A 27528-nucleotide genomic window follows, 5' to 3' on the forward strand; every position below is an offset into this window, starting at 1 on the left:
AAAGAAAATTTCAACTGTTATTATAGAAAACTGTGCCATCTCAATTTCCTTTTAGTGGTTTCTAAGGATCGTCTCCACGGAGTACATGTGTGCAAAATATAGTACATAACTGTACACAGACATCAAATAGCATTAAAATATCATAAAAGCTTGTATTCCAGTTCCAGTCTGTCAGTCAGACAGTCAGACAGTCAGCCAGAGCCTCTGACGGCTCTGCTGCTGCAGCTGCCGAGTCCTCCACATCTTGGAAAGTCAGAAAATTATTATTATTTATATGGAGATCAACCTGTTTCCAGACTGTGGTCATTTCACCTCAGACGTACCTTCCTGTCAGGTGATCAGGCGATCAGGTACCATTCCCTAACTTGGAAAATTTTCGACTTTCAGAGTTGACGAAGTGCTCCTGAACGCAGCATCATTTCAGTGTTGGACTACACTTCTCACACTGTGGTGGTTTTCAGGGTACTGTTCAAGTAAAATATGCATTTAGCACTGGGCCACTGGGTGTCAGACTGGTCCTCTGTTCAGTGTGTCCACCAGGACGCTGTAGTGGCTAAATGGTTCAGTCAAGAGTTTTATTATTATCATTTACACCTGTGTTTCTATGTCCTGTGTTTTATATGAGTGTGGATAAAGAGGGATGGCAGAGGCAGACAAACACAAGGCAGTGACTCAACCTACTGATCCAGGACCAGATCTGACACACACCCTTTATAATGATAATTAGATAACTGTAAATTCTCAAATAGAATCAGGCAGCCGAGAAATAGAGGGGGTAACTCAACAAAAAGACTGCTGTCTGGCCTCAGGAGAAAATAAACTTGAATTGAATCCTGTCAAACTAAAAATGTCCACACACAAAAACGGATCATAACACTACACTGTTCGACAAGGGTGTCTTGTAGGTTAAAGATGATTTAAAGTTGCAAACACTGCAAATGATGCTAAAACTGCCAAGGGGTCAGTGTCCTCACAATAAATCAATGTAAAGAATGAAGTGAAGTATTTGTGGGACACCTCAGTATCAACACACAGCAGCAGCCTCGTGCTAACACTGCTCCTGAGTGACAACTAATGTCATTTATACATAACTTGATTTAGGTTCAAAACTTTCTATAAATTTAGATTGTGAATGATTAACGCCTGTGCCTGATTGTAAGTGTTGAATCCTGCATGTTTTGCACTGATTAATTCATGAATTCCCACTGATTTCACCTGGCTGCAGGGCTGAGCTGATGCACTGATACATTTCCTCTAGAAGTTTCACAATAAAAGCCTCAACAGGAGAGGAACTACTGTATTGTTAGAAGTGTTTAAATGTAAAACAGACTAAAGCTGTTTTTTTGTTTTTCTTTAAATAAGAAATAAAGTCCCTGCTCTTTCTGAGGTAAAACAGAACCCCCTCTTCTATTTGAGAAAATACAGTAACTGGGTTAAACTCACCATCAACCACCGGGTAAATAAACCAGAAAGGCTCAATATCTATATCATAGTAGTCTTACACTGAGCTTTGTGCACATGCACAGTCGCAGACAATCAGAGTCATTAACACACTGATGTGGCTGGAGATGAGTTCACGCGTCTGTTAGTGAGTCTCGATGACGACCGGCTCAAACACACCCGGCGTTCCTCTGAGAAAACACAAACACAGCGTCATTCAGACAGAGCGATGAGTCGGTAAACAGACACGTTGTGACGTAGACGTGTGCTGTACCTGTTGGCCAGCGTCCCACTGAGGGCTGTGGTCCCGTCCTTACTGACAAACAGTCTCAAGTTGCTGTCTGAGGGCAGAGGAACAGAGGAGGAGGAGTTCAGACAGTGATGCACATTGGTCCTGCTGAAACTTAAAAGAAACTGTGTCCAACCTTCGTTGTTGCTGCTGTCAGAGAAGTTTTGACTCTGGACGATCTTCTCCACGATGTCGTCCGCGTCGATGCGAGTGTCCTCCACACAGCTGTGCTGCCTCTGCACAGTGTCCTTCTTCCTCCTGATGTTGGATGAGACACAGCGACAACACAAACAAGAGAGGATTCAGATCTGATACACAGCGACACTCAGCAGCAGCGGAAGGCAGATGAAGTCTCTGCTTTATACAATCATCATATTACAATCACTGGTTTTCTCACTGCCAACAAATCCCATTAACATCTCACATTTGTCATGTAAAAGCTGTCGATGCCACATTATCATATTTTACTTTATTCATCATAACATGTGCATGTTTGACTTGTATTCTAAAATCATCACATCTCATTTTTATTAGATGGACAAATACTGCTGCGCCGACCCCCCCGTAACTCAGAGAAGGAACGGAGGACACTGAAAATTCTCACAGCTCTTAGTCGACATGAGGGTGAGTAGATAATGAGTGAAATTTGAATTTTGGGTGAACTATCCCTTTAAACATTGAAATGTTGATAGAAAGACCCTCGACAGTCCCCATAGACTCTCATGTTAAAATATCCAACAGTCCAGCCTGGTACAATACAATATTTGTCTCTATAGCTAACTTCTTCCTGCATAACAACTGTTTATAGAAAGCAGCTGTTTACAGTTTATTAAGGTTTTAAGTCATAGATAACAGGGGGCGTGGTCACTTTGTGTGACAGGAGGTTGTCATCATAGTTAGCTAGCTGTCGGCTCAGCGTCACCCCAGCTGATTCAGTCGTGACCCCTGCACACCATCTGGTTGACAGCTGGATGTCGGAGAGGGGTGAGGCATCTGGATTTGGTTTGCACTTGGAGCAGGCTCATCAAGTTGTGTTGCATCATAGTTTATACAGACTTTATTCTTTAGTCTTTAGGTGACTCAAGACCACGGGGTGGGCTGACACACTTTTATTTCTATCCACCTGTTTCCAAATGTCAAAAACATAAGCTGGTTTTGCTCTTCTGGTGGAATTGTATGTTACATTTCCATGGTTTCAGTAGTCGCGGTAAATGCATTGAAAATTCATTGAAAATCTGTAAAACACATGGCTCATCACGCCAGCTTTTAACAATGGGTATCACACAAATGGACATCCATTGTTAAAAGCCAGCGTTAATAGATCCATGCGTTTGCTACTGAAACCATGGTAACGTATACTGATGGAGAGGACAAGAAGCTTCTCTGCCTCACGGATAGAAATAAACTTCACTTTGTACATCTGAGATTTAAAGATTTACATCAGTGTTACATCCTGAAACTCCTCTCAGACCGTCACAGTGGCACACATCCAGGACGGGGAGCAGCTCAGGTGTGTGTGTGTGTGTGCGTGTGTGTGTGTGTGTGTGTGTGTGTGTACCTACCTGGAGGACCTGTTGGACATGAGGGCGGCTGCAGAGGGCGGAGGGGGCCTGTCTGGCTTGGTAGGAGTTGCTTGTCTGTGATGCTCGGTGGGGGTGGAGGGAGGCGGCTGGGCGGGGTGGGCGGCGCCACCGCAGGAGGTGCTGCTGCTGGAGGAGGCGTTTCTATGGTGACTGAGGTCAGTCAGGCTGGAGCAGCGAGAGTGACCTGTGCTGTAGCCTGGAGGAGGAGAGGAGAGTTATCTGATGATGTGCAGCAGATGTCACTGTGTCTCTGTGGCCAAAAGTTAAACCACAACAGAGAATGAAGCAGACTGAGTGTGATGGACGGACCGAGCTGGAGTCATTAATGTGGCCCCAGTTAACCCTCATTCCTCCTCTCTCTCTCTCTCTCTATCTCTCTTTTCTTCTTTCTGCTCCTGATTAATTTTCATTATTTTCTTCTCTTTCTTTCTTCCTCTCTCCTCAGGGGTTCGAGGTCTGCAGTGGATCACAGTCCTGTTGTAGAGACTGCAGGATGTCTGATGATACAAACTGTTTCTCAGTACAGAGAATACCATGAGTTTCAACTCTAGACTCCTGAGGACTATCTACTGCTACTCAGCTTGGTGCAGGTTACCGGACAGTGCTGTCATCTAATATACAAAAATATACACTTGATATCTAATCTGTAATATCTATTAAAAATCTAATAAAACTTTTTTTTTGAAGTGTGCGTTTTCAGTTATAGCTTATTGAGATGAGTTGATGTGCTGTAGTCATAGTGTATTACTGACATCATGTATTTGTAGCTTCATCTTCTCAGACTAACGAGCAGAACAAATACCATATTTAAAATCAGATCAAATTTCCAATGGGCCTAGTCCAGTGTTTACATACATAACAACACAACAGACACGAGTCACCAGTTAAATGCCAACAGGCTATGGAGACACTTTTAGTTTTAGTAGTTTTAGTTTTAAATCAGACCTTATGATCCAGTCATCAGTCAGGACACATCCTTCTTATGTTTTGTTTTTTTAAGTATATTTTTGAGTATATTTTTTGCCTTTAATTGATAGGATAGTTGAGAGAGACAGGAAATGGGGAGGCAGAGAGAGGGGGAATGACATGCAGCGAAGGCCCACCAGATTCAGGATTTGAACCGAGGCCGGCTGCAGCGAGGACCACAGCACCTGCACACAGGGGGGCCACTCAACCCATCCAGCCATACAGCCCCCCAACTGATATTGTGGTTTGGTGGTGCACATTAATTACCACAAACCAGATAACCTATAATCAGAGATGGGAATAATGGCGTTGTAAAATAACAGCGTTACAAATGGCGTTACTTTTTTCAGTAATGAGTAATCAAAAAACTCACTGTTTCCTCTGTTATAACCCCGTTATACACCATAACTGACAATAAAATGATTAATTATGTTAATTTTGTCTTCTCATATATATTAGTTCTATTTTTCTTGTGTTCAGACAATGAAATCAAGAATGGTTTTACCTGGCAAGCATGTAACATCATTCTTGATTTCATTGTCTGAGCACAAGAAAAATATAACTAACTGACAATAAAATGCTTAAGACTCAAGAAGTCCCGTCACAAAATAATACACTAGTTAAAGTGTATGTTACATACACATTTTTGTCAGGCCATCAACTAGTTGGACAAAAGACGTTTATCTGGAACTAACTCACTGCAGTATTCCTCGGCACAGGCAGGCTCCGTGACGCTGCGGAATACTGAGTGAGTTGGTTAGTTCCAGATAAACGGGAGGTTAGGGGGGCGAGTCCAAGTAATTTGACATATTTTATTTAAAAAAAGTAACACAATAGTTATTTTTTGGGAAAAAGTAACGAGTAACTATAACTAATTCCTTTTTAAAGGGATAGTTCACCCAAAATGGAAAATTCTCATATCTTGCCCCGAAATGCGAAATTGTCCCGAAAAAAATTAAATAAGTCTATTTTTCAAGCTTGTTTTGTAGTGGAAGCTTCACGAAGCTCCTCTTCCCGGTTCGTCAAATTTGGGCGAACGAAGAATTTCGGGGCTTCAATACAAGACGGACATTACATACGAGTAGCATGGAGGTATTTGGATGTTTTTTGGTGTGTCTTTTTGTTACGAAGACAGTTGGTATCCATTTGCAACCGTTATATGGACATGCACTGCTACGCCGAGACCCCCTGTAACTCAGAGAAGCCACGGAGGACTCTGAAACTTCTCCCAGCCCTTAGTCGACATGAGGGTGAGTAGATAATGAGTGAAATTTCAATTTTGGGTGAACCATCCCTTTAAAAGTAACCTGCCCAACACTGCCTATAGTAATGAGAGAACCATAGTGACACTAGTGCTCTGAGAGCTTTGAGGATATCTGAGGCTATTGGTCAGTTATGGACATTTCCCAGTGCAGCCTCATGGAGCCTCTGGATGATGCACAGTAGCACTGCGTTGCATTCACCACAGGTCAGATCTGGTGTCAGCGCTCTCACAGCGCCTCCCTCCCCGCTCTCGGCAGGAGGAAGTAAGACGTGTGAAGGCAGCAGGAGGAAATGAGCAGCTCTGACCTGATATCTTGCTGTGCTGACTGGCGTAGCTGGAGCTGCGGAAGTGACCAGTGTGAAAGACCTCCTCTGGGCTGGAGACACTCTCCCCCTCCTCGGGCAGCCCTGCAGTCGGGACAAGGTCAATACGATACATACTGAATGAATAAGTGTCATCAAGTATGATGCGATCACCCTGTAGTCGCTGATTCATCTGCTGAAGCTGAGCCGTTACCTGAGCTCCGTACTGACGACTGTCGGGGTTTGAAGGCGCGGGCTCCCTCCTTGATGCCCCCTAGTGGCTGCAGTGTGGCGTCGGTGCTCTCTCCCTTGCAGTCCAGCTGCAGGGTGGGGTCCTGGTCCCCCGTGGAGATAGATTTGGCTGTGCTGGGGGGCCTGGAGGTCAAAACAAAGGACAGAAAGTATTTCAAAAGGTTTGTTTTTTAAACCAAAGGAAAAAATACTGTGAGGTTAGAGTCACAGAAGCAGAAAACAACAGTCTGTGTTACAGCTGTGCAAGAAATGTTATTGTAGACAGACTGAAAACCCAAAGAGGAACTCACGTTTTAAAGCAGGGATCCCCAGACAGGAGAGTCATGCCAATCGTCACCTGTAAAAAAAACATAGATGTGATAATCAATCTTAGTGCTAATCAGTGTGTTTGTGTGGGTGTGTGTGGGTGTGTGTGTCATGCCTTGAGGATAGAGTTGTCCTGTCTAGTGTTTTTGGTGTCGTAACCCTCCAGGATGCAGCAGCGAACTGTGGAGCCGGATCCAGCAAACTCTGCAATATTCAGATCAGCGAAACCTAACTGGAGACACCAAAACAATACAGATAGTTTCAGGTTAAAACCAGTGAATCAGGTGAGACCTCCGTCAACCTTCTCACTCATTATATCTGCAGTGTTTCCCTCCTGAGAGGCCACAGTGAGTGTGTTAGTGCTGGTTTCTTAACTCTTTGTTTCCATTATTGTTCCAATTAATGTACTTTTCCTCCATCTGTGCTTCCAGTGGATGTAAAAAGGTCATTCAATTCTTTGCTGTTGTGGATTGTAATTTTTGTCCTACAAAGCTCATTCATCTGACTCGTTAGAAGGATTTCTATTCAACTGCCTCACTCACACTCCAGTTGATGATGTAGGATTATTCATAGGACTTCATTATAATAAAGCTTCATTTTTCTGGATGAGGCTCAGCATGATGACATCCTGATTCTTAGTCCCGTCTCCTGTGACCTGACTGACTGGAAACAACCATGACTGACCAGAGACCAGCATCTCACTGACTCACAGGTCTGGAGCCAGACTCCTCCTCCTCCTCCTCCTCCTCCTCCTCCTCCTCCTCCTCCTCCTCCTCCTCCTCCTCCTCCTCCTCCTCCTCCTCCTCCTCCTCCTCCTCCTCTCCTCTCCTCTCCTCTCCTCCTCCTCCTCATCCTCATCCTTCTTCTTCTTCTTCTCCTCCTCTCTCTTCTTATTCAACTCCTTCTTCTACTACTCCTTCTCCTCCCCCTTCTCCTCCTCCTTCTACTTCTACTTCTCCTCCTCCTCCTCCTCCTCCTCTTTCTCCTTCTTTTACTCCTTCCTCTCCTTCTCCTGCTCCTTCTACTTCTCCTTCTCCCCCTCCCCCTCTTTCTCCTTCTTCTCCTTCTCCCCCTCCTTCTTCTTCATCTCATTCTCCTCCTCCTTCTCCTTCTTCTTTTCCTCTTTCTTCTTCTCCTCCTCCTCCTCCTCCCCCTCCTCCTCTTCTTCTACTCCTTCTCTGTCTCCTCCTCCTCATCCTCCTCCTCCTCCTTCTTCAACTCCTTCTTCCCCCTCCTCCTCCTCCTCCTCCTCATCATGTTGTTGACTGTAATGAACGCTGCGGCCTGTAGGCGTCACTGGCTTTAGCTCCACTCTCAGTCTGGTTAATCATACACCATCAGCCTCTCTGGCTGTGAAGCACATTGTATCAACACGTTACAAATTCACCCATTAAATACCAATCTTAAACCTTCCTGCTGCGCCTTAGTGGGTTTACACATATTAAGAAAAACAGTTTAAACCTGATAACTTTGGTACAAAGAGGGGATTAGTTACTCATGGTAGCAGCCAGTACAGAAACAGGCCTGAGGCAACAACACACTGAACACACAGCGGAGCACCTGGAGGAACCATGTGATCCACCTGAGCCTGAGTCACCCCTGTGACCAGGTGAGAGGTGACCGAGCAGCAACAGTTTATCACAGCTGCAAACAGCTGATACTTCAAAAGACAAGATGTTGACATGGTTGGTGTTTAACAGGTTTTTACCATCAGGGACTGTAAATCTCTGGTGCACAGAGGAAGCAGCTCTTTATGAGCTGGTTAAACATTAGCGTCGATATATTTAAAGCAGCTGCTCTTCACATCATCAGAGAATTAACTCACCTTCGAGAAGGTTTTTCCTCCTTTCAGCTCCTGGAAAAAACAGAGAGTGATAAACTGTGAGATGCGGGCTCAGCACCTGGAACAGACAAGCGAGGAGAGGGGGCTGCTGGGATTTGTAGTTCACCTTGCGTACAGAGATCCTGCAGTAGCACGGGTCCAAGACGCCGGTGATTGGGTTAGCGCTCATTTTACACACAAAGGAAAACTTCTTCCTCCATCGAACACAGTTCTGCTGCACCTCCTCCCTGCAGACACACACACACACACACAGGTTAGATTATCTGGAAGGCACATACACAGGTAAACGCTATGTGTAAACAAAGAGCTCAACAACCCCTGAGACATAATAATGCTAATGATAATCCTCTGCATGTTCCTCGGGGTCTGTCTACCTCCGGGGCCCCTGCAGCCTGAGGCTCCTCCTGCTCCGTTCACTGGGGCCCCGTGGTTGCATCCCTTCCTGGGAGATGAACCAGGTCAACAGACTGCATCACATTTCATCAGACTGAAGCAGTGGCGGACTGGCAATCGGGAGCACTAGGACACGTCCCGATGGCCTGGTCGCCGACCTGGCCCACTTGGCGATCGATCACCGAGAGTCTGGACCAACTGGCACGGCCCCGGTTCCGCTTGATTTTTAAATAAACTGTCGTGTGGCTCATTAGGCTATCCGCCTCTCTGAAGCTCACACTGAGCAGGAACAATAGCAGGGAAAAGACAAACACCCCCTCCTCTCTCATTCAGAATTGCCTGCCATATTCCTAGTGAGTTTTAGAGGTCTCATACATAGCCATAAACTCAATATTCACCTAGATTACTTGTTGGATAGTCCCATTTTTTTGTATTTTATAAACTGGATACCTCTTCAACCAGATGCACACAGTGGTCAAATTTATAAGTGGTCTGGTTCCTGTTAGATTACAAATAGGATTGGTCTCAAGTTTAGGTGGATGGTGGTGTAACCTGCCATCCACCTAAACATTTAAAAGGGACTACGAGGAGTTTCAGAAAGTGAAGTGTTTTAACACTACATTTCCCATGAGCCTCTGCACACGGTGAAATTCTTGGACCGGCGCAAGACGGACGAAAGCGAAAACATTTGCCAAGAATGTTTTCATTGATCAAGAACGAAAGTCGGAGGTTGACGACGATCAGATACCGTCGTAGTTCCGACCATAAACAATGCCAACTAGTGATCCGCCGGCGTTATTCCCGTGACCCGCCGGGCAGCGTCCGGGAAACCGAACTGGGAAATGCTGGGCGAGTCGACCACTAAATAATAATATCAAAATAACTATAAAGACAAAACAATATATTTATCGAAAATGGACCCATTAACAAGTGGGTAATGTAGATTCATCCACATTAATATGAGACTCTTTTATAACCAAAAGCAAACTTCTCGGGGTCTATTTAAATGTGCACATTTAACAGTGTAGTAGTAAATGAAATTGAATAGAATTCACCTGCATAATGCAGTTAACATAATTTCAGTTTATGTGATTTGAGTACAGATTAGGCCTATTGCAGCAGAACAGAAACTTTTATTTTGTAGGGAAAACAAACAGAAAAAGGTGCGTGTACTGTGGGCAAATGTTATTCAGTTGACGTGTCAACAAAGTGAGGACGGCGTACAACTGAAAGTGAAGCCTTTGCTCTATTATTTTGCACTCTAACAGCAGTAGGTACCAACCTAACTCAGTCTTGGTGGTTTGCGTGAATCAGGTGGTGGCGGCCTGGGATGGTATCAGATTCCAGGATTAAATTATTATCCCCATCCCCTGAACAGAAGAATATGAATCTGAGGTGTAATCTGATCAAACTATGGATGATTCATCATGGTCTCTATTGGGGTGTTGTGATCCTGTGAAGCTGAAGCCCAAGAGACATGTGAAAGTCAGGAAACTACCTCGCAGCAGAAAGGCCTCAAAGGTCATATTAACATACATCTACATAAACATGGGGAATGATATCGATCACAGGCTGAACCTCCGCCTCTGGGTAGAAAACATGAAGTCTGTGCAGTGTGAGGGTCCAGATGATCTCATCTGTGACACATCAGACCGAGCTCAGGGGTTTTCCACTGACTGTGCAGATTGAAAACAGACTTGGTGTTTGCCTGCATGTAGTGCGGTGCTGGACATCTCCCCTCCGCTTGTCTCTGATGATTTTTATGGTGCACTGAGCGGATCTGATAAAGTACTGTACGTGAAGCTGCAGGCAGTTTGTATTAAGATTGTATATTTCATGACAAGGCTGAACTGGTGATGAACTCCTCCCCTGCAAGGATTTATCACTGCCTGTGCATCAGATGCCATTAAGTCACATTACTCCTGTATGCAAAGCAGTGGGAGGCCGGGTGAAGGAGGTTTTTTGTAGATTTCTTCATATCTGCACAAAACTGGTTCAGGAAACATCTTGAAATACTCAGTGGACTGGTGCCGTTTACACGCGGCTGAGACGTCATGTGAAATGTGTTTTTATTCTGTTCACCATGAAAATGTCTAGACATGTTGTTACGGTGACTTATTGTATGTCACACATTATTAGCACTGCCCTGTACCTTCCCTGAACTGGTTTTTATTCTCATAACAAACATATTTTAAAGGATTTCAGAAAATAAAATTGAATTTGAGCCCACTATGGGTCTTAAAATTAGTGTAATCTCATCTATCAGACGATGTAGCCCAAACTTTGTACAAAATTATATTTTCAAGTAAATCTGGGGTGAAAGTGGCAGTTCGCACCTGATAATGCGGGCGCGTGAATTATGCGTCACGTTGCTCACGACTCATCAGCCAATGATATTGGATCTGTCGTCCGTCAATTAAACGTCTGAGAAAAGCGAGGAGACTCGTCCACCACCACCGACACAAACTCTCCTCCATCCCTCACTCTCCTCCTCCAGATCCCTGCGGTCCATCACTTAGCCTAGCTAGCTAAGTTAGCAAGCTAGAACGTATCTAGCTAACAGTTAGCTATGTCAGCTAAACACACACGCACTGAGCTGGACAACATCCAATCAAATTCCTTCCAAACACTGTGCCCCGTCCGGTCCCGCCCCTAACATTGTTACATTGAATATCCTGCCCGCTCGATAACGCCCAATCAAATTAGTTTTCCTTACTCCTGTAAACTCATAGAAACTTGTGGAAGGACAAACAGCCATTTCTGAACACCTTTAAAGAATTAGGCTACAGTTTTATTTTCATTGAGGGGAGTGAAGATCAAGAGGAAAATCCAGGATCTCCATCAAACTTGGTTTTGTCTTTTTTTCTGTTTTCATGTTCCTGTTAGCCTGTGGCTATGGGATGCTTTCAGATTAATGGTCCTCAGTTTTATTAAGACATGACATGTACAGATTATCACAGTGACTGTGTGATATTTGACACCTGGTGTCATAGGGAGTGTTGGCACTGCGGCAGAGGAGCATGTTCTCAATAACTCATGTATAATATAATAACAAACTATATCAAGCAGGAAAGGGTGCTTTATCTTGTATACTGTATCAGTGTGACCGACGTTGTTCTGTGACTTGCCCTGAGCGGGTTTCAAACTGCGGTCTCCCGCACCGCAGGCAACGATGCTAACCGTTTCACCAAGAGGCCAATGGCCACTTGGCACGTGGGTTAGCACGTCTTTTATGGGTGAGTGAGTTTAACTTCAGTAGCGCTAACCACCACACGCTGTCTGTCACTTCTCCTTACTGGTACTGTACCTCGTGACTGTGACTATACCTGCGGACCTCCGTTACATCAGTATAACATGCTGAGAAGAATATATTATGTTCAAAAAGATGGAGCTCCTCCATGGACACTAAATATCACTTGGTTATGTCGAGTAGCACATTAGAGGACAGGGATCTTTATCTACAATGTGATCTACTGATTCCCATTAAGCTGGCTGCTCTCCCTGTACATGGCCCAGCCTGCCCACCAGAAGCTGCCTTCTTCAGCTCCTCTTGACTGAACTATCCACATCTACAAGTTTTTCCATATTCCATGTTGTAAACAGTTTTCTTCTCTGTATACAACATCTATTGGACGTCTGCCCGTCCTGAGTGAGGGATCCCTCCTCTGTCTCTCACCCTGAGGTTTCTCCAATTTTTTTCCCGTTAAGGGCTTTCCTGGAGTTTTTCCACAGTCGATGTGAGGCTCTAAGGGCAGAGGATGTTGTAATGATGCTGTGTTGCCCTTTGAGACAAACTGTTTGTAAACATGCGGCTTCACATATAAACTTGCCTTGGCTTATCCTTGCTGGAACAAATCCCTGCTGACATGAGGGTGAGGGTGGGGTACAGGTCACCAGCACAGGGCTGACATATACAGACAAACAACTTCATTCAGACCTATGAGCAATTTATTAGTGCATATCTCTGGTAGGAGGAACCTGACGAACGCAGAGAGGAGCCACATAGGGCTTGTGCAGGGAACTGAACCCAGAACCTTCTTGCTAACAGGCAACACTGCACCACCATGCCGCCCAGGATGTGCTGTTGTGGTGAAGATGCAGCCGAGTCTGAAGGCAAAGCTTTTGATTTACCGATCGATCTTTGAGCTCTGGCTCGTGGCCAAGAGAATGAGACTGCAGACACTAATGAGTTTCCTCTGCAGAGTGTCTGGGCTCGGCTTTATAAAGACAGAGAGAGAGGATGAGGAGCTCTGACATCCAGAGGAAGCTCAGAGTCCAGCCGCCCTCTTGCTTCCATGTTGAAAGAAGCCGTTTGAACTTGTCAGGGTTTTGGCCAAGGAACCTGGGCTTCCAGTGGAGGTCTTCTAAAAATATTAACTTCAATTTATATAGCTCCTTTCAAAACACCCATAGTTGCTTTACAGTAAAAAAAGGAGAGAACTAAATGACTAATTAGGAAAGGTCATGGAGAAAAAGGTGATTCTAGGGCTGATTTGAAAGAGTTGGGGCGTGGTGCTAGGTTTGTCTGGTAGCAGGTCACCTACCACACACATAAAGATAATCTGGCCGATTTTGCCCTGATTTTCCCCCGATTATTTTAGGCTCTTAAGATTATTTTATGGGATTCTCCTGTAGTGTGTGTGTGGTGTGTTAAGAGTTAAATTCTCCTGACAATCGTCTTGGAAAACGGTCAGGACTGACGATCGTAAATATTAAACATGTTCAGTATTTACAATTGTCAGCTCCAACAATTGTAAATGTTTCAATCAAAAGTGGGGGGGGGGGGGGAGCCGACAATCCTGAGTCACCGAGCTCCCAATTTTTTTTATTAATAAACAACAACGTTTCGAGCACCTATGGGTCTTCGTACGTCAGATCACGTTTGATCACATGAGATTTGAGGTGTGGGGGACGAGATTCTGTGTCATCAGACAAATCTTTATGGGTGTGGTGTGCTGTATTTGGAATATCGTAGCACACCACACACAACACAATCAAAACTGTTCAATCAAAGATTTTTTATCTTCATGTGTAGGGTTTTGAGATTTAGAAACTCTTTATGTGTGTACCAGCCAGGTGGGGCAACCCAGAACACACTGGAGACTAGTCTGGTTTGGGAAGGAATCTCAGGATGCCTCAGGAGCTGGAAATCATTCCTAAAGAGAGGAACGACTATACTTTGTGTGACCTGGCTGCTCCCGCCACGACCCCCACAGGTAAAGTAAAGGTGAGGTGTTCCAGCTCATACCACAGCGGTATCACCAGGGAAATAAAGTCACCGTGGTTTTACTAAACCTTCCAACATTACACACTCAGACCATCAGTGTGCCGGGCTTGTCTTGACTTGGCTCTTAAACACTGATGTTATCTGCTCCAGCTCAGCTCATGTTAGAGGAAACACTCAGAGACACACACAGCCCTGCTGCCTCACTGATCCCAGATAGTCCCACATGCTGGTTCTGTGGAATGAGATGTCACAATGTGGGAAGAGTGGTAGACCGGCCCCACAGCACAGTCACCTTAAACCGGCTGCTTTCATTTGTTTTATTATGTACAAGCATGTATAGACTAAAACAACACTATCACACTGTAGTTTTAAGAAGATTCATATTGTGCTGACAATGAAACTAATACAGCAGCAAACAATCCTGGATTACAGTGTTAACCGGGCGCGGCGCCAGGACTTCAGTTTTGGATGGGCCAGAGTAATTTTGGATGGGCCACTTAATACAGAAATTAATACTAACATGTGTGGAGTTGGATTTGATTCCTGCCTGACTCGTTTGTCTCTATATTGCCTTGAAAGCACACACCATTTCTGTTGAGACGAGCTTTGACAGCGGGGTACGCCGCTCTCTCTCCTGTTAAACTGTTTAACTTTCTTTTTTTATATATAAAGGGGGACATTTTTTTAGTCTTTATTCTGAATTTAAATGTTAATTTTAATAATTAAAAATAAAAGTAAAGAAAATATGACCCTCACCCTGTCATTTAGGATGGGCTCAGGTCTGGCCCAACCACCCATAACGCCACACATAACAGTACAAATGTTAAAACAATGAGCTTTAAAACTAAAAAAAAAGTTTCTTCAGTTTCTGTCACCTTTGCAAAGCACCAAGTAAGGACAGCACAGCTGAGACACAGAGTGGAAGTCCTTCACAGCACAGAACGTCTCATTTTGGTTCAGCTGTAATGGTTTGTGATGGTTATGATGGTATATGGTACAACATCAGATGGCCGACTTCACTGCTCAGTTATAGATTTGGCCACTACGTTAATCCATTACTAAAGACGAAAATGCTAGGCTTAGGTGGGATCTGGGGTTCACTGGTGCACATCCTGAGGGCCAGACAGACAGGAGGCCCAGAGGCCAGGCAAGAGGACTGGGCTGTACTGTACATGAAGCTGGTCCCAAGAGGCTGGACAGACGAGGAGGGAAGCTGCAGTAGATTCAATCAGCCTGGATGTGATAAGGGCCTCAATGGAGGTTGAGATGGAGACCTGAAGACTGGGTCTCAACCATCAGTCTGGCCACAGACTGGGAACCAGGGACAGGAGTTGGACAGGCCACCAACAGAAGAGGAGCAAGTATCACGTTTACTGTGACCTAAACTGAACAGCTGAACAGCTGATGTGTTGCGATACAGTCAGATTATTTTCCTTTGTCTCTCACATCTTTCTTTGACCTCATGATGGTTTTCATTGAGACATGGTTAGGAAAGGAGATCGTTTGGACTTTTTGATCTCTGTCTAACAGTACAAGAAAGTCAGGAGGGGAGACAGGTGAAACTGGAGCAGAAAATAAAACAGACAAAGTAAGAGACTTCAAAATAAAATAGGCAAAAATAACACACCTGGCATTAACATCCTCACTTCTCCACTCTATATGCAAATGAACATGACACTGTTCCTGTTTTCACTAGTTAATCTGACTATGACAATAAGAGGGGAAGGGAGGGGTCGACATCAATGAGCTGTTGATGTTGTCATGGTAGCATGAGGAGGGGAAACAGTGACAGTATTTTCCGATCATGATCCGACTGTGATGTTTGGGACCGTGTGGGCGGGGCAAATGCTTTTTTTGATTAAAATATTGGCTCACTCTGATTGGTGCACATACGCAGGTGACATCACACGTTTTCCACCTGAGCCCCGCCCACTTCAAACTAAAGAACAGAAATGAAGCGCTGATTTGTCATGTGAAAAAGAGGCAGCAGATCACCTTAACCGGTGTTTTATTCAACTTTTTTCTTTGTTTTCCCCCCTCATACCAGAAGGCGACCTGTGTGTTACTCTGACAACACACCTGAGAGACACACAAACGGTCAGACAGGTTCTGCCACTTCTTTTCTTACAGCCCAACCTACCTCCACAAACACACCATTGTACGACAGGTAGACACAAGCAGGGCCTCTCTTTCTCATCCCATACTGACCAATACATGCTCAGTTAGTCACATTTAAACAGAAATAATTGTGAGATGGTTGGTTCTTCTGTAATTGCACAAAAACAGAGCTAATAAAATGTTGACATCCTGAACAGGAGCCCAAACCCTCCAGACCCCCTCAGCAGGTCTGTAGACACAGATTACTGATGACTCGGAGCTCTCCGTGGGACTGGACCACTCCACGTTTTCCCAGAAGACGCTCTCAGATGAAGGCATGTCTCTGCAGTCGGTGCGATGTGACCTCACCGAGGTGAATCACATCCGTCATCCACATCCAGTGAGTCTTAAAGGGATAGTTCACCCAAAATTGAAATTTCACTCATTATCTACTCACCCTCATGTCGACTAAGGGCTGGGAGAAGTTTCAGAGTTATCCGTGGCTTCTCTGAGTTACAGGGGGTCTCGGCATAGCAGTGCAAATGGATACCAACTGTCTTCGTAACAAAAAGACACACCAAAAAACATCCAAATACCTCCATGCTGCTCGTATGTAATGTCCGACCGTCTTGTATTGAAGCCCTGAAATGTGAAATTGTCCCGAAAAAAATTAAATAAGTCTATATTTCAAGCTTGTTTTGTATAGCGGAAGCTTCTCGAAGATCCTCTTCCCGGTTCGTCAAATTTGGACAAACTGGGAAGAGGACAGACCCTGGTTCGTCAAATTTGACGAACCGGGAAGACGAGCTTCCGCTATAAAACAAGCTTGAAATATAGACTTATTTAATTTTTTTCTGGACAATTTCGCATTTCGGGGGTTCAATACAAGACGGACATTACATACGAGCAGCATGAAGGTATTTGGAGGTTTTTTGGTGTGTCTTTTTGTTACGAAGACAGTTGGTATCCATTTGCAACCGTTATATGGACATGCACTGCTACGCCGAGACCCCCTGTAACTCAGAGAAGCCACGGAGGACTCTGAAACTTCTCCCAGCCCTTAGTCCACATGAGGGTGAGTAGATAATGAGTAATGAGAAATTTCAATTTTGGGTGAACTATCCCTTTAACTACAAAACTGAGACTCAACCTCATAGTTCTCGAACTCTCCAGCGTCAGTGTTCACATCAACACTGACATTCAGTGTTGATTCCCAGAACAGGATGATTCAAACTCATTCAGCTACTTCAGGGGATTCTACCATGGAAAACTACAGCTGTTGTGTTTCATCCTCAACCGATAGATACCTTTGCTGGCCCCTGTATCTGTATGTAAACAGCATCATTCTGTGCCTACAGGAGTGTAACACCAACTCCACCCACTTCCACATCTGCTTTGTCTGCAAATAACAGTTATCATAGCATTTATACAGAGCGTGTCTAGTCGGACTCAAAGTATTTTAGACTTGTCACATTCAAACATCACTTTCCCCTACTCATATTGTGCTTTCCCTAACCTTAACCATCCAAAACAAATGCCTAACCTTAACCCTTACTCTTAACCTACCGGTAACTTAAACCTAATTATAATAATCTACTTATTATAAAGTCTTAACCCTCAAACAGCCCTTGGAAGTGAGGACCGGCCAAAATATCCTCACTCTGATGGTTTAACACTCAAACTGGTCCTCACATGTGTAGCTGTACAAGAACACACACACACACACACACACACATTTACATGAGGGGCCGTTTTAGAGCTCAGTATCTTTGGGGTTCAGACAGTTTCACATGTGGACTGAAGAAGCTGGGATGGAACCACTAACCTTCTGATTAGTGGATGATCCACTCTACCTCCTGAGCAACAACTACTCTGTCTGATTAAAGACACCAGACAGAAAAATATGATCGCATCATCTGTTAAATAGACACTTTACTATCTTCAACAGTCTTGAAAAACCTCCAGTTAACTGCAGGAGCACCTGCTGCCACAGCCTCCATGTGTCACTCACTACTGGCTGAAGCAGTGAGCGTTAAGCTCCCATCTAAATATAGGAGAGCTTGTGACAATCTTTTACATATCAATATTAAGACATGGGCTCATTGAGACAAACAGCTGATGTTGCTTATTCTCCTGTGGCTGCCATCAAACAAACACAGAAGAAGACAAAACAAGACAAGGTCATCAGAAGAGCTCCATAATGATAAAACATTAATATGAGGAAGGCTCCAGCCTCCTCCTCATCATCATCACTCCACAGAGCTGCTGCTATCACTTGAACCTTGATGATTACTGCACATCATTTTGTTTTTATTAACAACTTTTTCACCTCAGATGAGAAGAAACAAGACGACCTTGTTTACAGCTGGACCATGTGTCAAATCCTGATTTTACATTTTTGATCAAAGACAAAGATTGAGCTGTGACTTCAGCTGCATTCACTGTAGAAGAGAAAAAGTTTCTCTTTCTTTTTTCAGGGATTTTCCTTGCAGCAAAGAACCAAAGGTTGGACTCAAACTTGGGACACCGGGTCATGGACTAAGCCCAAATGACGTCCTCTCCACCAGATGAGCTATCGAGGCACCCAGCCAAAGATAGACTATCTTTCTTATTTAGTCTCTCCCAGCTCACAGCATCCGTTTGGGAATCAAAACAGTTTACTCCTTATTTACCTCTCTCTCTCTCTCTCTCTCTCTCTCTCTCTCTCTCTCTCTCTCTCAATTCAATTCAATTCAATTCAAATTCGCTTTATTGGCATGACAGTTAAAAGAACTATGTTGCCAAAGCATTAGTAATCAATGACACAGTACAACTCATGAATATATACAACAATATACAAATAAATACAAATATACATAAAATGATTTACCCTATGCGTGTGTGAGAGCATGCATGTGTGTGCTGATCAAGTTCTCTCTCTCTCTTATACATAGTCTACATCACATGAAACAAAAAATAAATATGTGTGGTAAGATTGGGCATCATTAGACTGTTGCAAGTTGTTATATACTATATAAAACATACACATATTGTTCTTAAGTGATGGGAGTAACAAATGATAATAAAAAAAAATTAAAAAAATGATAACAATATTAAGTGACATCAATAATGGTTCTGATAGTAACAAATGATAATAAAAAGCAACAACAATATTAAATGACATCAATAGTGGTTCTGATCAGCATTCGTGTACTTTTCTAGTATCGTGGCAGAATGTTACATATTGTGCAGCTAATTTAGCAAATTGTGGATCTTCTCCCAGAAATACTTTTAACAGATCGTCACCTGTTTTCCCTTGGTATGATGGATCTGCTGCAGTTATCTTTTGTATGAACACCTCTCTCTCACTTTGGTACAGAGGGCAGGAGAGGAGAAAATGGGCCTCAGTTTCTGTTTCTCCTGAAGAACAGTGTTTACATGTTCTTAGTTCTCTGGGCTTCCACTCTTTCTTATGCCGACCTTTTTCCACCTCTAGTTGATGGTCAGAGAGCCTGTACATTGCCAATGTGTGTTTTTGTTTGGGATTTTGTACACTTATTAGATATTGTGCTGGAGAGTATTCTCTATCCAGTGAGCGATAACATTCCAATTTGTTGATGGTTTTAATTTCATTTTTCCAATTGTTAATATAATTTATTTTGTTATCTTTGTCGATTGATATTAGGTGAGTTTTGGAGAGATTTTGGAGGTCTTCGATTTTGAGGTGGTAGGTTTCTCTGGTGTTACTCAGGGGGTCTGTCTCTGGGCAGAGGCTGTTACAGAGAAAGGCTCTGTGGTTATAGGAGTCAGGATCAGCTTGTGCTAAGTGCACCTGAAACTTAATTGACCTTTTAATCATGTGTAGAGAGAGAGGGAAGTGTCCCAGCTCTGCTCTACATGCATGATTTGGACAGTTTCTATGGACCTTGAGGATTTCTTTGCAGAACTGAAGATTAAATTTCTCTGTGGGTGTTGTGTCCCACGAGGTGTGCCTCTGTGTCATTAGAGGGCCCCACACTTCACTTCCATACATAAGTATGGGTTTTATTATACTGTTAAATAATTTTAGCCAAATTGTAATTGGAGGATTGAATTTGTATAGTGAGCTTTTGATGCTATAGTAGGCTCTCTCTCTCTCTCTCTCTCTCTCTCTCTCTCTCTCTCCTGATCTCTCTGCTCGGTGTGTTTTATGTCCAGTTCTTCCTCTGCCTCCTTTAGTAATAACGATACAAGTAATGAAAGTGGATTATTTGCTGGAGGCGAGGCTTACTGTACTGGAAGTGCTTCTCATCTTCCTTGCAGTTCCCAAGCAGCCTGTAAGTCAGTCAGCAACATTTATTACTCCAGGGCTGGACCCACAGTCCTGATCCAGTCGACAAATCACGTTTTTGAGGGGGATTTCCCCAGTGTATTCACTTTTTGCTTTTATGAACAAATAATAAAGGTGCATGAAAGCAGGTAAATGGATGAAATAGCAAATGTGAGGCTGAGTGAAATGTAAATTCAGTTTGATTATGGAACATTTACCCACAATGCTCGAAGACAACAGATAAAAACACGCCTGCACACTCAGCTTTGAGCTTTACCAGCAACAGCAAACAATCACTGATTTGTAAATGCTTCATGTTTGATGATTCTTCATCACAACTTTGACTCTAACTACAGTCACTGGTGATCAGGTGTATATTCATGTGTGTGCGTGTGTTCTACAACGAATGTGTGTGGGTTACAAAATCGTCTCCTTCTATTGGTCACTCTGTCTTTTTTTCTGGTGGAAGAATCTGAGGAATGAGAGAGAGATGCAAATGAGCCTGACACGCACACAGGCACACACACACAGACACACACAGACACACACACACACACACACACACACACACACACACACACACACACACACACACACACACACACACACACACACACACACACACACACACACACACACACACACACACACACACTTACATAAGCAGACACACATTAACAATCAAAATGTCCTAACCCAGTGGTTCCCAACCTCTTTAGCACCATGAATCCATTTAGGAAAGGCACAGTTTCCACAGTCTGGTTGTTGAGGGGGGGGGGGTCAGTTGGTGCATCAAGTTCGATGGGTCTGCAATTACTGCACAGAGATAATAGCAGCCTACCATCAGGTTATTGTTGTATCTTGGCCTGGTGCTGGTCCAGTGCCCTGTGGATGGGGACCACCGTCCTAATCCAGCCATTAATCAAACAACAGCTGCTGTGGATATACGTGTGTGTCAGAAACTGGTCATAGAACAGTGCACAGCTTCTTTAGCAGGTGTCTAGGGCTGTAATTTACTTGCTGCAAACAACGCAAACGCGACCGCATCATGGCTTCCACGCTTGACCTGCGTTTGTTTGATGCGTCGGCCAGTTGGCCACACATCTCATGTTGGAAACTTTTCAAGTTTGATTTTGCCCAAAAATAAAATGTTCTTCTTTCAAAAACCGATTTCCAATTATAAGTGTGCTGTTTGTGTCCTTTAAAATAGACCTGGAGTCTAATAATAAAGTCTGTCAGGGGGCTACCGTAATTACGCTAGTTAGAGCAAAAAAAATCGATATTACGATTTCACGTTTTTAACACCGTCCTAACTAAATATATATATATATATATTTTTTTTTAAGTATATTTTTTGGGCATTTATGCCTTTATAGATAGTACAGTTGAGACAGACAGGAAACGGGGAGGCAGAGAGAGAGGGAATGACATGCAGTAAATGGCGCCCAACGCGGGACTCGAACCAGGGCCGACTGCAGCGAGGACTATGCCTCTATACATGGGGCGCCCGCTCTAACCACTATGACACGCAACGCCCCCTAACTAAATAATTGCGATTACGATTTTAAAACGATTAACGAACAGGCCTGTTTTGAAGAGAGGCTGACAGACGTTCAACTGGAACTATACCGCATCTCTGTGATGTTTCCACAACCACACCACTACATAGTGACAGGCATGTCTGTAAAAATAGACGGCTTTTAACGATTTCCAGGTCATATTTCTGTTGTCTGCCCCAAGTGGAGAGACCACCAGTATTGTGCGTTTTGGCTGCATAGTGCTGCAGCAAGTATATGCACAGACACGCCGCATTGTGTACACAAGCGGCAAGTATATAACAGCCTTAAGGTGGTAAATGGTCTAAAAATGGAATTAACTGCATTTCAGTTTTCTAGTCACCTACTACTACTAGTCACAGTGCCACACACATCTTTGCTATAGACATCTATATGCAGCTCTATCACTCAACTAAATGGGCTAGGTTCAGTCCGTTGCCTCAGGGCACTTGGACATGTGGACAGGAGGACCCATCGACCCTGTAACTAGTGGACGACCCACTCTCCCTCCTGTGTCACAGCTGCTCGTGATGTAAGACAGAGTCAAATGTTGGGCATATCTCAAATAAACATAGTTTATCACTAACATCAACGTTCATGTGAAGCATGAGCCATTTGCATGAGGATGTGAAACATAGTTCTGAATCTTTATGTAGAGACCGCTAAATAAGGCTGTAGTTGTTATGAGGTAATGAAGCGAAAAATACTATAACTACTATAAATGTCAAATGTACAGTTGGGTGCTATCTGTGTAGCAGTGATATCAGCACATCAATGTACAGAGAGGAAGGATGATTGCGTAGCAGGAGTCATTACACTTGACCAAGGTATAGTGGAATCTTTCAGTGATGTGAAACCGAGCTGAATACAAACAGAAATTGACAGTTTTTACAGTTTTTACAAGAGAGAGCAAGCTAACAGTCTATAGACCATAGACCATTCATCCACTTTGACTTCCCATCCATATTATTCCCTACATGTCATTATGAACATAAATCATGATAGATCACCATATGTGGTCTACATGGCTCTGATGTTAGTTTGACTCATCTGATATGAGACAAATTCAAGTTCTATTATTTCTATTCTCAGGGATTGAACACCAACGATACATTCTTAACTGTAACGTCTGCAAAGCATTGAAAGTCTGATCCTTCCTATGGTGCAGACTAGTCAGACACTGAACAGTACATGCAGAGAACAGACAGGAGGGCAAACTCGCTGAGAGCAGACTAGACTGGTCACACTTCCCTTTTCTACATCAACGCTGCAGAGAGAGAGAGTTCTCTTCAGTTCAAAGTCAGAGCAAATCATCCCACTGTCCCACCACTGTCCACCATGGTGACTGACTTGTCATATCTGCCCTGTTTTTACCTCGCATTCCATCTGCTATTGATGATGTATTTGTAGCTGCCAACTAGAGTTTTTTTTTTTTTTTTTTTTCATAAAACATCTTCTTGCTGGTTATAATGTGTGTTGTTTATTGTGAAATGCACTGAATCGGCACTGTTCATTTTGGCGATGATTAAAAAGGGTTTGGTTCAGGTTCGGGCTGAGAAATAACGCTGGTTAGTAAGGCTGCATCGGGTCCGGGCTTCAACACCCACGGGTCAGGCCGGGTCGGGTTGTAATTGTCTGGCCTGTGAGAACTCTGCTGCCAACCACTGACTCCAGAAATTAATCTGCTGATGAATCAGATTTGTAGAATTGTAACATTAAACTGATATCCAGCTGAGACTGTGAGACTGGCAGTTTGAATCTGAGCAAAGAGGAGGATTTCTGCTCCTCACAGTCTCAATAATTCTGTCCAGGAGCCCTTGAGCAAAGCACACATACCCTCGGCGTACTCGGAGCAGCAACAGGGAGTTGCTCCCAGTGTGACTGTGCAATGGCAGGGTGGAGCTGAGGCAACTTTCCCCCGGAGACATGAGGGTAAAACAACAGTGTGATAAAGCCTGAACTGCAAGAGTTGCAGTTAAAACCAGTTTTACGGTGTTCACCCGAATGCTTTTTAAGTGTTAAGAAATCAGGCAAAAGTCCTGGAACTTTTGCTGAGTTTTGGATTTAGAGCTAATCATGACACTGTTTCTCCTTTTACACCGCTTACAAATTATTCAGATATATCTGGTCTAGACTCGTCTGGGTTAAACCAGTAACAGAGGATGTGACACAGTGATGAGGTCCACTTCTGTTAACTATGTGTAATAAGAATACTGTTTCTGCACTGAATTGTTGAAATTTCATCTTTATGCAGATGACACTGCTCTGTATTATCCTGCTGACTCTGTACAGATAGTCACTGAGAGCCAGCAACTCTGTTACTGCTCTTTTGGAAGTTATGGGTCACAGATGATCTTACTTTGGCATTATCATCATCTTCTTTAATGCATCCATTATATTGTATCAGTAAAAACTGCAGTAGCCCACTTAATGTAGATGTTCAATTTTCAAAATTATATAGCTGCTAAAAAAGACCACTGTCAACTATTGACTAGCCATGTTTTCCTTGTTCTGCTCCGTTTCCAGTTGTCCACCAAAGAAGAACTGGAGCAGCAAAGTCCAAGAAAGTAAGAGTTTGTCTGCTGTAGTGTTAGCTATTTCAATAACTGTGTGATTATCTGTAATACTATATTACAAATAAAAAATTATAGAAATAGTTGAGTTAAATTATTCTATCTCTTGTCACTCTGTTGACAAAATAAATTCACATAAGTCAACTTTCACTGGTTTAAATGTTTAAACCAGTGAAAGTTGACTTCTGTACAGAGCAACTATGTTTGTATTCTTAAATGGGCTGAGACATAGAGCTCAACTCTTGGTGTGGTCCTTCAGGGCTGACGTGTTATTCTTTGAAGCTGATGACATGCCGTGGCACTTGCCCTCAGCTTACTCATACAGTTTATAGATACAGTAATGGATGGAGGGTGGTGGCCATCAAACTTTTAATCCACTAATTGCTGATAATTAAAGGGTTAGTTCAGCCAAACTACAAAATGAACAAATGTTATAATACCAATGTTCTCATTAATAGAACTGTCACTTCCCTACTGCAAAAAATATATAACCCCAGGATCATAGACATAAGAGATTCTGACTGGGACTGTGACATTGCCAGTTTGAATCAAAGCAGCAGAGTGAATGATTTCTGGTCCTGACCCTCCTGGACAGTTTTGTCCAGGAGCCCTTGAGCAAAGCACAAACCCTCAACACTCTGCCACAGAGCAGCTACAGCCAGTTGTGTTAACAGGGAGGCTCCCAGTGTGAATATACTACAGTACAGTGTGGGTGGAGCTGAGGCAACTTTCCCAGGAGTCATGAGAGTGAAATAACACACAGTCTGCTAAAGGCTGAACTGCAAGAGTTGCAGATTGAGACCGGTTTTACAGCTGTCACCAACCACAGCTCCGTCTCAGCACTATGGATCCACAATGTCTTTTCTAATGTCCACATTATGACATCAAATTTGGGCATTTTAAAATGACAGAAAATAACGTCTTCATCTAAACACAACTAAAAATGCTGCGTGTGGGTATTGATTTTGAACGTCTCAGGCATTTCCAGAAAAGCTTGGGTCTATTGAAAACATATACCACCCTTCTTATCTGTAATGTTGATCATGATGGCTCTTTACATTTGGTTGAGGTTTGAGCTGTGTACCTGTCAGGTGTCAGCTGTGATTTCGAATTTGGTTTAGTCCATTTAAATGGGTGTGTCCATTAATATGGGAAATGGCCAGAAAATGCAGATGGTGATAATATCACCATAAATCAATATTGTTTCCCAACAACTATTTATAGGTTAATTGAGCTGGGAATGTATTTCCTCTTGAGGTTTATATAGGATCGCCCATGGAGAGAAAAAGGTCTTCCCTATATGGTTCTTTCCCACAAGAAATTGATTTAATGGTATAACCCAAATAACCAAATTTAACGGCTTAAGAAACACCACAGTTTTTGTCGTCTTAAATAAATTGACGAGTAAAGACCTTATTTTCTGTCATATCAAGATGCACATAAGTGACGTCTGAATGCGGATGTCATAACAGATGTTCCATAGAAACCAACATCAAACAGGTGAATCCACTGCAGCACAGTCAGTCTATAAAATCTAGTCTCGCTCACCAGACCCTCCTCCAGAGAAGAAGAATTCTGAAAGGAGTAATGCTTATGGATTATTAATTTATCTTAACACCACTTGCAACTGTAGCTATTTCTTAACAGGTAGATGAACTAATGACACAATTTGTGATTTTAGGCAGCTATGAACATAGCACCACATCTTGTCATTAATACAATACAAAGACCAAATCTGAATCAGAGAGAAAAGGTGATCAGTTCTCACTCAGATCAGGTCAATTCTACCTGTGCATTTCTGTTGCATCCTCCCCAAGCTTTACCTCCAGCCACTAGCAAACTATCCACCAGTTAATTTAAGAGAATGAATGATAAACATTGATATGATTTGGACAGTGTTTTTTCTCCTTTCATATGATGAACCAACTGTTTAAAATTGTTGGCCTTGTTCATCGCCTCTTATCCTTATGTTTCTGAGCAGAATGTGGGCTTGACCAATTATGACCAGTTATATTGGCTGGATACAATTTTTTGGGTAGGGTTATAACCCCCCCAAACCCCTAACGCCCTTTTCTGAATGTAGAAACCTTTGCAGAGACGTGTAAGATCAGTGGAGGTAATCGAAGTTACTGTGGAGAGCATGAAACACGTTTGAGTGGCTTTGAACGCGGAAGTGACGGGTGGTCCAAATACCTGGATGACGTCACAGCGAAGTCTCCACCGTCTTTGAGTCGGATCTTACAGAACAGCACCCCGTTGACAAACGGCACCGCCGTCAGCTCCTCCAGTGTGAAATACACTTGAAACTTGAACTTGTTCTTTTTCATTAAAAAAGTCATTGTCCTCGGTCACTGGAGCGCCAATGAATGAAAGAAGAAAACTATGAATAAATACGTTGTGTTTGGTTTAAAAATCCTTCTTTGTCTTACGGTGAATCATTTCTGAAGAGTTGTTTAGACCTGGAACACAAAACAGAAAAAGAAGACTGTTATAAATACTGTGCCGCTGTGTTAACTGTGCTTTAATTTCATTTGCATGCAGAGGTTTGTGCAGCAATGACAGCTGTAGGCTCGTGCGCTCCGTAAGGATAACTCACATTATAAACACATGACAAACCGCCGACATGTTATTTCAGATATTAGTCGTGCTAAATGAGTTATCCGTTTTTTCTTTTCTTTCTTTTTTCTTAACAAACTCTCCTGGTCTCTGCTCTGACATGACTGGACTCTCCCGGTGCAGACAGCTGCCACGCAAACAACGAAACTCGGCGAGTCAACCACCGAGCTTTTCTCCGACAAAACCCACAAACCCACCAAAACCACTAAAACCTCACCTCCCCGGTCTGATACTCCTCAGTTTGGGTCGAACAGTTGGGCTGCGGAGAGCTGGAGTCCGGCTGCTTGACAGTTTGTTACTTTCGGTGCATCTTTACCAAGTTTTCCCTCTTCACTGGAGTTCATCGACAGTTCCAGCGGCTCCCTGAACGTCTCACTTCAGGGGCCGAGTTAGGGGCCGTCCACAAAGTCTGAGCAGAGGTGAATGAGGAAGAGGCGCAGGCACTGACAAAGGAAACTATCCCATATACGAAATTGGATGTGTCCATATTTATGCTGGATCACTGCATATTAAATAGATATGCAAATGAAGTA

General features: G+C 43.3%; 1 protein-coding gene across 1 annotated transcript; it reads right to left on the reverse strand.

Moving 5' to 3' along the window:
- Positions 1-1585: 1585 nt before the first annotated feature.
- eeig1b (estrogen-induced osteoclastogenesis regulator 1b) lies at positions 1586-27334 on the reverse strand (the record flags this gene model as incomplete). Its single annotated transcript, XM_083982939.1, has 12 exons — positions 27213-27334; positions 26573-26838; positions 8352-8472; positions 8228-8257; positions 6518-6634; positions 6387-6433; positions 6059-6219; positions 5848-5949; positions 3292-3508; positions 1866-1987; positions 1715-1781; positions 1586-1631 (listed from the first exon to the last, which is right to left on the reverse strand). Exons 2-12 carry the CDS (start codon positions 26716-26718, stop codon positions 1586-1588), a joined length of 1176 nt encoding a protein of 391 aa, XP_083839065.1. The 5' UTR covers positions 26719-26838; positions 27213-27334.
- Positions 27335-27528: the final 194 nt, after the last annotated feature.

This window comes from Trachurus trachurus, assembly GCF_905171665.1.
Source record: "Trachurus trachurus genome assembly, chromosome: 12".
NCBI lineage: Eukaryota > Metazoa > Chordata > Actinopteri > Carangiformes > Carangidae > Trachurus > Trachurus trachurus.